Source organism: Phodopus roborovskii, unplaced genomic scaffold, assembly GCF_943737965.1.
Source record: "Phodopus roborovskii unplaced genomic scaffold, PHOROB, whole genome shotgun sequence".
Taxonomy (NCBI): Eukaryota; Metazoa; Chordata; class Mammalia; order Rodentia; family Cricetidae; genus Phodopus; species Phodopus roborovskii.
Window position 1 is genome coordinate 8,919,747 of NW_026126480.1, and position 14,956 is coordinate 8,934,702.

General features: G+C 47.5%; 1 protein-coding gene across 1 annotated transcript in view; it reads left to right on the forward strand.

Annotated features, from left to right (window-relative positions):
- The window catches only part of Tenm4 (teneurin transmembrane protein 4), a 701,768-nt gene extending 687,408 nt beyond the window's left edge, over nucleotides 1–14,360 (forward strand). The window contains exons 30-33 of the mRNA XM_051192264.1: nucleotides 272–568; nucleotides 2,319–3,933; nucleotides 10,190–10,332; nucleotides 12,947–14,360. Coding sequence (XP_051048221.1) covers nucleotides 272–568; nucleotides 2,319–3,933; nucleotides 10,190–10,332; nucleotides 12,947–13,705 — 2,814 coding nt within the window. The 3' untranslated portion in view covers nucleotides 13,706–14,360. The remainder of the gene's footprint in view (nucleotides 1–271; nucleotides 569–2,318; nucleotides 3,934–10,189; nucleotides 10,333–12,946) is intronic.
- The last annotated feature ends 596 nt before the right edge of the window (nucleotides 14,361–14,956 follow it).

Consider the following 14,956-nt stretch of genomic DNA (forward strand, 5'->3'; position numbering starts at 1 on the left):
CACATGATAAAATCATGTGTCTTCTTTGACCAGAGGTACTGTATGCTCATCACCCATGTTGTCCTTATTCTTACAACAGGCCAATGAAGTTCATTTCTTTCTGCTGTACAGATAAGGAATCCTCAAAGAGCTAACAGATGGCAGAGTGAGGGTTGATGCCCACAACCTGTGCTGTCTTCTATTCTCAGCATCTTGACACAGTTGTTGGTCCTCACAGACAAATCCTCAATGTCCACATCCACAGTCTCTCTCTTTCTTATCCCTTTCCCAGGTCCACAACCGAAACCTCTTGTCTCTGGACTTTGACCGTGTAACACGCACAGAGAAGATCTATGATGACCATCGCAAGTTCACCCTTCGGATCCTGTATGACCAGGCAGGGAGGCCTAGCCTCTGGTCGCCTAGCAGCAGGCTGAATGGTGTTAATGTGACCTACTCCCCTGGGGGCCACATTGCCGGAATCCAAAGGGGTATCATGTCTGAGAGAATGGAGTATGATCAGGCAGGACGCATCACATCCCGGATCTTTGCAGATGGGAAGATGTGGAGCTACACATACCTAGAGAAGGTAGGTGCCTGTCCCCTCCATCAGTGGCCGTGCCACGCAGAAGGCTGCTCATCATGGCTTTATTGTTTAAGATGAGTACCACTATGATACCCAAAATGGACTTGCCCTCCTGGCCTCCTGAACAGCTGAAAGCATTCACTACTATCCCTACTTTCATCATTGCTCCACATGGCCAAGCCTAGCCTGCTGACCTCGGGGAGATAAGTCTGACTGTTGTGGTTTCCAAAAGGAGAGATGGCCTTTTTCCAAAAGGAAAGGAGATCCCAGGAGGCATCTGGATGGAGAATGGGTTTAGTGTGGTGAACAGCAGGTCCTAGGCCAGGGAAACATGGAAGTCTCACTGATGGAGAAGTACAGGCCCACCCTAGCGACTATGGGGCAGGACCCTCATGGTTGCTGACACAGGATGGGCTCCTGCTCCCAAGGTCATCACACACAGTGCAACCTCACCCTAGAGATTCGAGCCTGGAAATCAGATCTTCACCAGAGCAAATTTAATCCCTTGATCCAAGTACCGGGCTTGGGCCTAGCAAATTGCTTCCACTTTGGGTCAGGGTTCACTTCACCCTAAATCCTGAACATGTTTGGATAACTTTTTTTTTAATTATCTAAATTCAGAAATTGATCTCATATGAGGGAGGGGGGATGGTAGATTTTTAATTTGGCTTTGTTTTGGGGGGGGTTGTTTTGTTTTGTTTTTCTTTCAACACAGGGTTTCTCTGTGTAGCCCTGGCTGTCCTGGAATTTGATCTGTAGACCAGGCTGGCCTCAAACTCAGAGATCTGTCTGCCTCTGTCCCCCAAGAGCTGAGAATAAAGGTGTGCACCACCACCACTCATCTGGTAGATTTATAGCTAGATGTGGGCTTGTTATCTGGTGACTTTTCCTAAGAATGTTCACTTTATGCCCCACCTCTGGATCCAGATACCCACTTTGTTTCTTGCTCTGGTCGCCTGTTCAGGGCCCCAGGCTCTGCTTGTTCTCTGCCAAATGTCTCTGCCCACCCCAGAGAGCATAGCTGAGAACAAGGTTCTGTTGTAGAGCTCCAGGATAGACTGAGGAAGTAAGCCCATGTTCTGAAAAGCCATGCCTGGGGAGGACAGAAGTTGCCAGTGCTGCACACTGAGTGTGTTGATAGAACAAGGTTCTCTCTTTCCATTCCAGTCTGTCCTACCCCAGGGTCGGCCCATGGCTTGCTACTACATAGAAGGTGGAGAAAGTCTGAAGAGCACTTCTCAAACATGGTCTTTATGCTGTAGGCTCAGGGAAGCCATGGAAGCTGTTTAGCAGGCAAAGGCTGCCAGGCTTTAAGACCATCCAGCTGTGTTGTAGAGTGCTCCTTCTTGCTTGGATAGAAAGACTGAGGTCAGAGGTCTAGGTCAGGGATGACAGTCGGGAAGTTGTTATAAATACTTTAGGCCAGAGCATCTCAGTGCCACATCCCATTGAATGCAGAAGTGATCTGATCCATACCTCACAAAAAAGCAGACATGCAGACTGCTTGCTCACAAAAGGAAAACAAATGGCCCAAGGGGACCCTGCAAGGCCAAAGGCTGAGAGAAAGCCCAGCCACAACACCTTTCTAGCCTGCTGGCAACACCCTGTGGTGCACAGGCTGGAATGCTCTGCTTAGGCACAATGCAGAACCACTACTTCTCTCCGCCTTCCATTTCTTTCCTCTAAGTTGTGGGCACTTGGGTTGTTCTTTCTCCTCCCACCTCCCTCATCTGTGGTTTTCTTCTCCCTCCAGTCCATGGTGCTTCACCTCCACAGCCAGAGGCAGTACATCTTCGAGTTTGACAAGAATGACCGTCTCTCTTCAGTGACCATGCCCAATGTAGCCAGGCAGACACTGGAGACCATCCGCTCAGTGGGCTACTACAGAAACATCTACCAACCCCCTGAAGGCAATGCCTCGGTCATACAGGACTTCACTGAGGATGGACACCTGTTGCACACTTTCTACTTGGGCACTGGCCGCAGGGTGATTTACAAGTATGGCAAGCTGTCAAAGCTGGCTGAGACCCTGTATGACACCACCAGGGTGAGCTTCACCTATGATGAGGCAGCAGGCATGCTGAAGACCATCAACCTTCAGAACGAGGGCTTTACCTGCACCATCCGCTACCGTCAGATTGGGCCCCTGATTGACCGTCAGATCTTCCGTTTCACAGAGGAAGGCATGGTCAATGCGCGTTTTGATTACAACTATGACAACAGTTTCCGTGTGACCAGCATGCAGGCTGTGATCAATGAGACCCCACTGCCCATAGATCTCTACCGATATGATGACGTGTCAGGGAAGACAGAACAGTTTGGGAAGTTCGGTGTCATCTACTATGACATCAACCAGATCATTACCACAGCCGTCATGACCCATACCAAGCATTTTGATGCTTATGGCAGGATGAAGGAAGTACAGTATGAGATTTTCCGTTCACTCATGTACTGGATGACTGTTCAGTATGATAACATGGGGAGGGTAGTGAAGAAGGAGCTGAAGGTAGGACCCTATGCCAACACCACCCGCTACTCCTATGAGTACGATGCTGATGGCCAGCTGCAGACAGTCTCCATCAATGACAAACCTCTCTGGCGTTACAGCTATGACCTCAATGGGAACCTACACCTGCTGAGCCCTGGGAACAGTGCACGGCTCACACCACTACGGTACGACCTCCGTGACCGAATCACTAGGCTGGGTGATGTGCAGTATAAGATGGATGAGGATGGCTTCCTGAGGCAGCGGGGTGGGGATGTCTTCGAGTATAATTCAGCTGGCCTGCTCATCAAAGCCTACAACCGAGCTAGTGGCTGGAGTGTCAGGTACCGCTATGATGGTCTGGGGCGTCGAGTATCCAGCAAGAGCAGCCAAAGTCACCACTTACAGTTCTTCTATGCAGACCTGACCAACCCCACCAAGGTCACTCACCTCTACAACCACTCCAGCTCTGAAATCACATCCCTGTACTATGATCTGCAAGGACACCTCTTTGCCATGGAGCTGAGCAGTGGCGATGAGTTTTACATAGCTTGTGACAACATTGGGACCCCTCTTGCTGTCTTCAGTGGAACTGGCTTGATGATTAAGCAGATCTTATACACAGCCTATGGGGAGATCTACATGGACACAAACCCCAACTTCCAGATCATCATTGGCTACCATGGTGGCCTCTATGATCCACTCACCAAGCTTGTCCACATGGGCCGACGGGACTATGACGTACTGGCCGGACGCTGGACGAGCCCAGACCATGAACTCTGGAAACGTCTGAGTAGCAACAGCATCGTGCCTTTTCATCTCTACATGTTTAAGAACAACAACCCCATCAGCAACTCTCAGGACATCAAGTGCTTCATGACAGGTGAGGACTGAGGTATACCCTAGGTCAGGACCTATCCCATTGCTCCTTGAGAATCTGGTATGGGGTAGCAGGAGACACTGTCCCTAACAGCATTGTTCTACAAAGTCTATTTAAAGAAACACTAGTTTGGAGGCTTCTCTTAAAACAATGGCTCTGGAATCAAATATAGCTGACAGGAGCACATTCTCAACTTTTCATAACATACTTCAGTTTGTGAAGGCTCTGAGAGGTTCTGCGGTAAAAAGAACTTTTTAGTATACTTACCTATAACTTTTCTAAATTATTTTGCCATAAAATCCTAATGTCTCAGCCACGCAGTGATGGTGTACCCCTTTACTCACAGCACTTGGGAGGCAGATCTCTGTGAGTTCAGGGCCAGCCTAGTCTACAAAAAGTGTTCCAGGACAGCCAGGGTTGTTACACAGAGAAATCCTGTCTCAAACAACAACAACAACAAAAATCATAATGTCTCACTGGAAAACAGCTGGCAGTGACAGGCAGGAGTCTCTGTATGGTCAAGGCTAGCCTAGTCTACAAAACGAGTTCCAGGCCAGCCAGGCTATAGTAAGACCCGGCCCTGTCTCAAAGTAAATCAAATGATAGAATACCTATCCTTATTCTGGTTGGATAAATGTTCATATGCTGCCCTAAAGCAACCATTAGAAATCTAAAACTAAAACAGATAATCTATGGGTGTGGTAAAGGCAGGAGGATCAGGAGTTCTGGGCTGTAAGAGACCCTGTTTCAAAGGGGAAAAAACTAAATAAGGCATAAATAGACATCATTCATAAGTCAGCAATCATGGAGATAACATTTTGAAGACATCAGCTGAGGATATAGCTCATTTGGTAGAGGGCTTCCTAGCATGCACAAAGCAGTGGATTGGATCCCAGCACTGAGGAGGTGGGGGTTGGAGGACCAAGAGTTCCATATCATCCTTGACTATATAGTGAGTTTGAGGCTAGCCTGGGATACATGACACTATGTCTCAAAATGTGTATGTGTGCTGTGTGTGCACATGTGTACATATGTACATACATCCTAAGCAGGCAATAAAGGAAGATTTTTTCAAAGGAAGGCATAGAAGCCTAGTGGCAAGGGTGATGTGAGGTACACATTTCAACTGGAGTATAAAGTATCCTGTACACATGGAGACATCTCAGGCTGCTACAGTCACCAGCAAGTCACACATAGAGAGTCTCTATGGGATCTGGATAAAGCCAGCCAGCTCCTTGTGAGAATCTGTACTGAGAAAGCCTGTAATCTCATGATTCAATCCTCTTGCCCGCTTCTTTCATGTCTGTTTCCTTCCTTCCACCCTGTCCCCAGGCTCAGGCACTGAGAATAGAAAGATGGTCCCCACCCTCCAGGAATCCTCACTATCAGAGGAAATGCATGCTGTGGTCCAGTGTGAGGGGCCATGAGGAAGGTTTGCACAGATGGCCATTAAAACACAGAAGACGGGCGACTGGCTCCATCCACAGGGTTCTGGGAAGCCTTCAAAGAGTAGCTGATCCCTGAGGCTGGCTTCTGAATAGAGTTCACGAGTAGTAGAAGAAAGGCATTCAGGAGAGTGGGGTCAGTGCCCAAAACTGGAGAGAGGGCAATGTGTCTAGCTAACTCACCGAATGGTCCCTCATTGGTGTGTTTCCTTCAAAAACTGGACAGCCTCACCTGGGCCCTGTTTCTGCTGACAGCAAAAGGAGGATTTCTGTTTCCAGGAAAAATTCTAGGTTCATTTAAAAGGAAGAGTCCCAAACACGGACTAGAAGGGAGAATAAGGTGGTACACAGGTGTCACGAAAACACACTTGGGACCTGGGGATAAATACACATATTTTGTTCCCATGCTCAACTTGGCTGCTAGCACTAGAGACACTTGACATATTAGGGTGACATTTCCATTACATCTGTCTGCACAAAGCACGCCCCCTGCCTCACCCTCCAGTGAGTTTCCTGTGAGACATCTTGGCATGTTACTATAGCTGGGGGGAAAAATACTGTAATAGGAAATGTAATTTTCCATAAAAAAATTGTTAAAGCTTGCCAAAGTATTATTGCCCTCCCCCTCTTCCTTTGTACACTACCATATGCATATAGTCTCTTTCCATAATAGCACTGGCATGATTAAGCACTCTTTGCCAAGCACTTGGAGATACTGTCTCCTTTAAAGCCTGGCAACAACCATGTGAGCTCACGACAATTATCTGCATTCTACAGATGAGACCTATGAGACTCTGAAGGACCAAGGGTCTGTGTAGCTTCACACAGAGCAGGGCTCTGATTTCAAAACATCTCCCATGATAATCACATGGTCTCTAAATCCTGCTTTTCAACATAACTCTCAACTATCCAAGGGGCTCCTCACATTTTCAGTCTGTGTTTCATTTCCCAGACAGTAAAAGCCAACAAATATCATATTAGTTATACCTTCTCCACGTCAGGCCCAGCTGAGGATCCTGAGGGGAAGAAGGCTTAATGACGGCCTTTATGGAACCCAAGCCACTTTTCACAGATTGTCTTTGACAGTGAGCCCACCTTAAGAAAAGAGTTTTAAAGCTTGAAATGTAGCTCCATTGGGTGAGCATGCTTGAGCATCCACTTGTTAGCGTCCATGAAGCCCTGGACTCCATCCCTGGCACCAAGTAAAATAGGTGTGGTGTTGTATACCTGTAACCCCAGTGTTCTAGAGGTGGAGATTGGAGGATCAGAAGTTCAAGGTCATCCTTGGCTACACAGCCTCAATACATAAGAACCTATCTCAAAAAAGAAACAAAAAAGATTTTATATCACAATAAAACACTAAAGCCAAAGGTTTTCAAAGCAGTCCTTAAGTTTGGTGTCTGTGTATTTTCTAGTCTAGCCTATTTCACTTCAACAAAAATACCTGTCATGACACCAAAATTGATTTTACCTACAAAGTGGGTCCTGGCATATGACAATGAGAGAGATATGTGCTGTCTAAATGCTCAGGCTTTCAGAACATCAGAAATGATTTGCAGTGGCTAATAGGAAACTAAGATTCTACTGATTTTTCACTACACCTTACCTTTTATCTTCCCTGCGGGCTAAGTGTATCCTCACATCCTACAACAACAACAAAGCAAGTTTGCTTTTCCCAAACATACCTTCAAAGGTCCTGAGGTAAACAAACTCTGGTAAGGTAGGCCTAGGTCATGTGATAATGGAGCAGTTACTAGGATTGAGGAGGACAGAATGCACTGATTAGCTGATTAGCATATCCTGGATCACATGGTCCACTGCGGCATCAGTGCACCCCACCCCCACCCCCAACAGAGAAAGAAGGTGGACTTGAATCATGGAGAGGCAACCTTAAAATGTCCACCACAGGTGTATCTCACACATCATCACTTTGAGCCTTTACCTAGGCATGTGGGGTGGAAAACAGCGACACAGTGAAGTTCAGAACACGTAAAGTAACCCTCCCACAAAGACGTGGGGAGGCCCGCCTTGGAACTCTGCAGTGTGGGACTTCAAATACTTAGTGGTTTTTGTTTTTTGTTCTGTTTTGTTTTTTTAATCCAAATACATTCCGTGAAGAACAAAGCCATACACACGTGAAAAGGATTCAAATCGCTCTCATTTTATCCCTCCCTCCTGGCAGCAGGGACTTCTGGGACTGACAGGTAAAGGGGAGCTTTTAAACAGGAAGGAGCGGCCTGCCCCTGAGGTTGTAAGAGTACAATTTCCAGCGCTTCAGAAATGTCCCCTAGGAAAGCTAGCGAATAAATAGATCTCTGACATTTTCCTGAGAGGTGTGATAGCAAGTCTCCCATCTTCCATCACTCATAATTAGAGCCCAGCCCTCCTCTGTGCCCCCTGCTTACCTGGGAATGTCGGTTGAACCAGATAGATGCTTCCTTTGCAATCACAAATCCCAATGCACATTCTCAGCCTGAAGCAAGAGGGCTTTTGCGAGGTGTTCTGTCCCTGTGTTCTGCTTGTTTTTATTTCCCAAAGATCCATCTGCCGAGAACCATAGGATGAGAGACTTCTGGAAACTCATTGAAGAAAGGGTCATGGAGAAGTCATCCAAACCCCCTGTTACAAATAAGAGAATGGCGGTCTTGGGATAGACAAAGACATAAAACCCTCTGTGAGCCAGTACTTGATCTGGGTACTGTAAATTAAACCCAACGTATTAGGCACAGCTTAAACAGCTCCTGCTATACAGTAACTACCTCCAAGTGATATCCTTATTCTCCTCCAAGACTTAGATAAAACCATTCCTGTTGTCGGTATACAGATGAGGGAACTAAATCTCTGAGAAGTTAATAAGTAAGCCCTTCAAGTTCACTGTTTGTACCCTGAGGAGCCAGCAGGTGGGTTTGTGTGGCCCCAGCTATCACTCCTTCTCTTCTGTGGCCTGCATAGCAAGGCTGAAGCGAGAATCTAAATGGGGGTCCCCAGTGGAGGGACCTGGGACAACTCAAAACAACAACAACCCAACAGGCAAAGATAAACCTGAACCATGGGGTCACAACAGTGTCAAGAACATGCTGTTGACTGTTGACCCCCACAGGTCACTCCCACTCAGCAGCTGTGGGGGGTATCATTTCCTCCTTGGCCTGGCTCATCACCTGGACACCACACATACACACACACACACACACACACAGAGAGAGAGAGAGAGAGAGAGAGAGAGAGGAGAGAAAGAGAGAGAGAGAGGGGAGAGAGAGAGGTGTTTCCATTGGAAAGAAAATAAATGGTTTCTGACTCTGAGACGGGCCCTGAAACCTCTCCTGCCCCCCAAGCCCCAGACCCTAGCCACTGAGACTTTGGGCTCTGAGGCTGTCCCATGTGTTAGCATCTTAAGCTGCCCCTTCCCAAAGAAGGTTGAGCCTAATTGCAACACAGACTACCTCCAATTAAGGCTCTGATCACCTCCCTCTTGCCACCCCAGGATGTCCTTTCTGGCTCTCCCTCAGTTTTTATGAACCACTCTCTGCTTCCTTCCACGCTACCCCCTCTAGGGCACCTCACCTCATGCAACCATCTTTACCCAGAGTGCAACCTCCATCTCCAAGGATGCCAGACAAACAATGGTTTTCTGGTTGTTTGGCTTCAATGCCATGCCTTCTCCATGCCTGGTTTTTTTTTTTTTTTTTTTTTTTTATCATATTTAAAAGATACATGGGCCCAGGTCTCATCTCCCTTTGGGGGTCATAAGTGTTGAAGGGGAGGTTCTGTGACGGTACAGCATCTACCAGCACAACAGGCCTTTTGCCACGTGGGCCAAGTGACTGACAGCCCACCTCAACTCCCCATCTAAGGTCTTTTGGAGTTTTTTTATTGGTTGATTAGTTGGATGGGTTTTTGTTGTTGTCATCCTTGGTTTTGCTTTGCTTTGTTTTGAGATAGATTTCATGTAGCCCAGGCTAGCCCCAAACTCACTCTGTAGCCAAGGACAGCCTTCAACTTCTGTTCCTTCTGCCTCTACCTCCTGGGTGCAGGAATGAGAGGCATCAACTTAAGTAGCACTGGAGACTGAACCCAGAAGTTCATGCGTGCTAGACAAGCACTCTAGCAACTGCACTACACCCCAACCTGGGATCATAGATTTTGTTTCCATTCTTCAAGGAGCCAAATGCTCACTGAAATACCTTGTCCATAACTTGCAACTCCAAGGAATGTGATTAATAAACTTAGAGACATGCAGGCTGATGCACTGTAAGGTTGAGTGACTTCCTTGTTCTGTCAGAAATAAGGCTGTAGCAAGCAGGAGAGCTCTTTGATCTCCCACACTAGCCAGCACCATGCCCAGAGGCATGTTGGCCCTGAGGATCTAATGGCTACAAAGAGGGCAGGTAGAGAAGGGGCAGTTTGTTTCTTATGTGAATTTTTTCTCTTTGGAAGTCAGCCATTAAAATCCTTTCTTGGGTATGACTGACATTGCAAGGGTTGCTGGGGGTGAGGATGGGCCTGGGAGAGTTTTATCCATCACAGCTACCTCTGGGTAAGTAGATATGGGTGAGAGAAGAAAGAGATATCTGGAAGTCTAGGTTCTGTCTGGGTTCCCTCTCTCTCTTGGATCTATCCCATTGAAGGACGATTCTGGGTATATATATGCCTGGGAGAAGGATTGCTGGGGGCCAACAGCACATTCAGCTTTACAACTAGGACATCATTTCCCAGTGAATGTAACAATCAGCTCTGTCACCAGTCACTTTCCACTTATGACCCCTGGGCAAAGGTCCACTTACTCCCTAAGCATATTTCTGCTTCTCTCCTCCCAGATGTCAACAGCTGGCTACTCACCTTTGGATTCCAGCTGCACAACGTGATACCTGGCTATCCCAAACCAGACACAGATGCCATGGAACCATCCTACGAGCTTGTGCACACACAAATGAAAACTCAGGAATGGGATAACAACAAGGTAACTCCCCACGTGACAGCCATACCTCAGGCCATTCTGACATTAAAGGAGGGTCCCACCAACTGGGCAGGAAGGTTCGAGCCAGTGATGGAAACGGGTGACATTCTACTTAAGTTAGTTCACAAATCTACCATGTCCTTATTCTTCTCATTGTGCAGGTTTAATGCATGACACAGTTCAAACCCAGTTTTGTTCACTTTGTGTCATCTGGATGAACTCATGACTGGGAGGATTATAGGAGAGAAAAAAGGATCTTTCTTTTATAACCAGATTTCAAAGACTTGGAATTATATGGCTGAAAAGATCTTTTACAACAGTCTCATCCCACCTGCTACTTACTTTATGAATGTCTCATCCCAAACTCAGCTTCCATTCATAAATCCTGTACCAGGAACAGATTCTGTGCCCAGCTCTGTACTGTGGCCCATGGAATTCCAAGGCAGATCAGCAGAAACCAAGTCTTCTAGGGCATGCCATCCCAGGGACAGAAAACTCTGGGGAGAAGCAGCAATGCCCCCTGGCATGATCCCATGCTTAGAAATTTTCCCGGTCTTCCCTGACACGCCCCCTTCTCCTTCCTCCTCCTGCTAGCCCTACCTTGGTACACATGGTGTGTGTGAAGTATACATACAATCACTTTTGGAGAGAAAGATTGTGTTTGTATATGCCCCTCACTAAACCTGAAGCTCACATATTCAGACAAGCTGACCAAAACAGCCAGTGATCTTCCCTGTCTCTGCATCCTGAGCACAGGGGTTGCAGACACGTGCCTCCATGCTCAGCTCTTTACCGAGGTCTCATGCTTGTGGGGTTAGCCTTTTACTAACTGAGCCAGCTCACCAGCACCACACCTCTATTTCTTGCTCTAGACCAATTCCTTTAGGCTCGATGAGTCTGCTCCAGTGGTTTGCTCTGTCCAACTTTGGTTTTCTTTCCTATTCCTTTACTAGATGCTGAATCCCAAAAGATTAACTTATGTGTATCAATTAGCGCCCAGCAAACAGGCTAGCACATTGTGCTTCACTAACACAACAACTGGACCATATAAACAGCCCAATTCATAAATACGGAGGCTAGGCTCAGAGAAATTTACCCACGAATGTTCAGCTAGGAAATGACAGAAGATGACATAAACCTGAGTCTGCCTGGCCACAGCCTGTCCCAGACTTTACTACCCCAGCTCCTGGGTCCAGATGTCCCAGCATCTGCTGTTCCCAAGACTGATTCCAGCCACACAGGGTTTTCCCCCACCCTACCCCGGCCTCCAGGTTTCTTCTGGACTCCCTAGAGCCCCTGTCTCTGACTGCCTGTTTGCCAACCTTGCCTGTCAATGAATTATTGATTTCTGCCCTTGGCAAGCATTGGAGATCTTTGTTGTTGAGCACTCTGGCTTTTGTGAAACTCTAGGAAATAATTGTTCACAGACAGGGTTCTATTAATTATAAAGAGGACTTAATTTCAATGGGAGGCTGATGAGTCTGCTTCTAAAGCCTGTGCCCTGAGTCGCTGCTAAAGCTCTTGAACACGGCTTCTCTGAGCTCCTTGAGAGTGGGAGGGGCAGACAGATGCTACACCAAGCTGACAGGGTCCATCCTGATCCCATAGCAGCCAAGTGTAGGGATACTTGAGGAGGCCTGTGGGGGCTTTGTGGGGCAGAGACTGTCCATAGAAAGCTTGGATAAAGGGGGTGCAGAACAAGCACAAAGTGAAAGACCTGAGACAATTTTTGGCTTTCCTAATACCGTGCCTTTCTTGCCAACCTCATTAACATCACCTTCTACATCCTTTAAATCCTAACTCGGGCTTGGCTCTCTCCTTAGGACCTTACCTTCTCCCTCGCTTCTCCATTAGGTTAGGCATCTTCTGAGCCTTGTTTGCTGCTCCCCACTGCAGCTGCCCTTGACACTGGCCTCTGGAGTCAGACAGACCCAGGTGTGAATGCTAACATGGAGTGAGTAGTAGAACTGTAGGCCAGTGAGGAGCTGTGACAGCCTTAGTTTCCTTAAAAGTGAACTGTGGTGACTGAATGTGGTGACCCATGACTCTAATCCCAGCACTTGGAAAGCAGAGGCAGGTAGATGCCTGTGGTTTTGAGGCTAGCCTGGTCTACATGCTGGGTTCCAGGTCAGCCAGGGATACATAGTGAGACTCAAATAAAATCCCTCTTTAAATAATAACAGTATCTGCTAGGGGGATCAAACAGGGTGAAGAATGGTAATTCTTGAGCTTGGAGATCAAGCTATACTACTATATCTGTTAACTAGTATGTCCTTTAGACCGCCAGCCATCATATCATGTCTGTCTGTGCTTATGAAACAATGAGGTCTTTGAGGGCAAAGTTGATATCCAGTTCATTCTGTATCTCCACTACTCAGACTCGTCCAGAGCAGCTGCTCTCTCAGCTGGCCCTGAATAGAAGGTTATGGGGATGAATGGATGAAGGAGGGCTGGGTGTTCTGATGGTCAGCACCTTCAAAACAGATGCCACAACTAAAAAAAAAATACCTGTACATTTGAGTTTACCATTTGCACTGATTCTCAGTGCTCTTGGGACTTTGATTTTCCCCTTGTCTTATTCTCTCCCTCTCTCTTTTTCATGGTCCTCTCCCATCAGTCTATCCTTGGGGTACAATGCGAAGTCCAGAAGCAACTCAAGGCCTTCGTTACCTTAGAACGCTTTGACCAGCTTTATGGCTCCACCATCACCAGCTGCCAGCAAGCCCCAGAGACAAAGAAGTTTGCCTCCAGTGGTTCCATCTTTGGCAAGGGGGTCAAGTTTGCCTTGAAAGATGGTCGAGTGACCACAGACATCATCAGTGTGGCCAACGAGGATGGGCGGAGGATTGCGGCCATCTTGAACAATGCCCACTATCTAGACAACCTTCACTTCACCATTGATGGGGTGGATACCCACTACTTTGTGAAACCAGGACCTTCTGAAGGTGACCTGGCCATCCTGGGCCTCAGTGGGGGGCGGCGAACCCTGGAGAATGGGGTCAACGTCACTGTGTCCCAGATCAACACCATGCTCAGTGGCAGGACTAGACGCTACACTGATATCCAGCTGCAGTACAGGGCGCTGTGCCTGAACACCCGCTATGGGACAACAGTGGATGAGGAGAAGGCACGGGTGCTGGAACTGGCCAGGCAGAGAGCTGTGCGCCAGGCTTGGGCCCAGGAGCAGCAAAGACTGCGGGAAGGGGAGGAAGGCCTGCGGGCCTGGACAGAGGGCGAGAGACAGCAGGTGCTGAACACGGGGCGGGTACAAGGCTATGACGGCTTCTTTGTGACCTCCGTTGAGCAGTACCCAGAACTGTCGGACAGCGCCAACAATATCCACTTCATGAGACAGAGCGAGATGGGCCGAAGGTGACAGAAAGGGCCAAGGCCTGGACTTCTTGCCAAAGACAGCTACTCTTCTGTGTCCATATACCTGACTGTGTTGTACTTAACAAAAAACAAAAACTTTTTTTTTAACAAGTGCAGAAAACAAAACAGAAAGATATTGGTTGCATTGTTAATTAGTGCAACATCCCTTTTTTTTTTTTTTTTTTTTTTTTTTTTTTAAAGAAAAATACAAATTTGGCCTTCACACATTTTTGTTTGGCAAAGAACAGAAGGTATCTTTTTTTTTTCCTGTAGTGTGACCACAATGATAACTTTATTGTCTTTTGTTCCCTTTATTCTTCCCTTGAGGAATTTCCCCTGTTGTTTGGAGTACATTTCTCCTCCCTTTGGAGGTGCACATCTCCTTGGGTGTGTCCTCATCCATCCCTAGGTACCCAGTGTGATGTGAGACATGAGTGTCTGTGCTAACTTGTTTCATGTGTAACCCTTTCTTCTTTGACTGGGGTTGGGTGGGAGTGAGGGGTGCAGAGAGTACCGGGCCTTGTGGGACCTCGGGAGCTTTGGTTAGGCTCCCACAGAAAGTGGTGAGTTTCTCTTCACCATGTTTTGTGCCTCCTGAGGACCTACATCATGCTCTGGAGAATTCCATGATGTTCAGCACCTTTACAAACCACCCCAAACTCCTGTCCAAGCTTTATATTTTGATGCTAAATGAACGAACCCCCTCTCTCCCTTTTGCAAATCTCTAGTGTAGTGTCAGTGCCGCCCCCGCCCCATAATGAAATAGAGAAAGTGTCTTCTAGGTCCTTTCCCCAGTCTGATGACATAACATCCTGGGGCTACCAGCCCTGTCCTTTCCAAGAGGTGAAAGCACCAAGGTGTCTGTGAGTGGTTGACCCCCATGATGTCCCTCATGCATCTGCTCCTCTCTCCCAAAGTCAGATGTGAGAACCAGCACTGCACAGCCAGCCCTCAAAGTCAGGGAAAGGTGACAAAGCCCTGTCCCCTCCAGTGCTCAAATGCCACCAACTGAGAATCAGGAGTGTGGCAAGAGATGCTCGATGGCCTTTGATTCTGGAAAGATGCATAAGAAACAAGTCAGCCAAAGAAAGGAGTCAGGAAAGGCAGGAGCCACGAATCCTTCTAGCCCGCTCCCAGCCTCTCTTCTGACTTCCCTCTACAGGCTATTCCCAGAGGCTCTGGATCCCAGAGCCTGGATTTGCAGGAAATTCCTTCTGTGGAGTCCTTCACTGGAGAACCCCAGCCAGGATTTTTG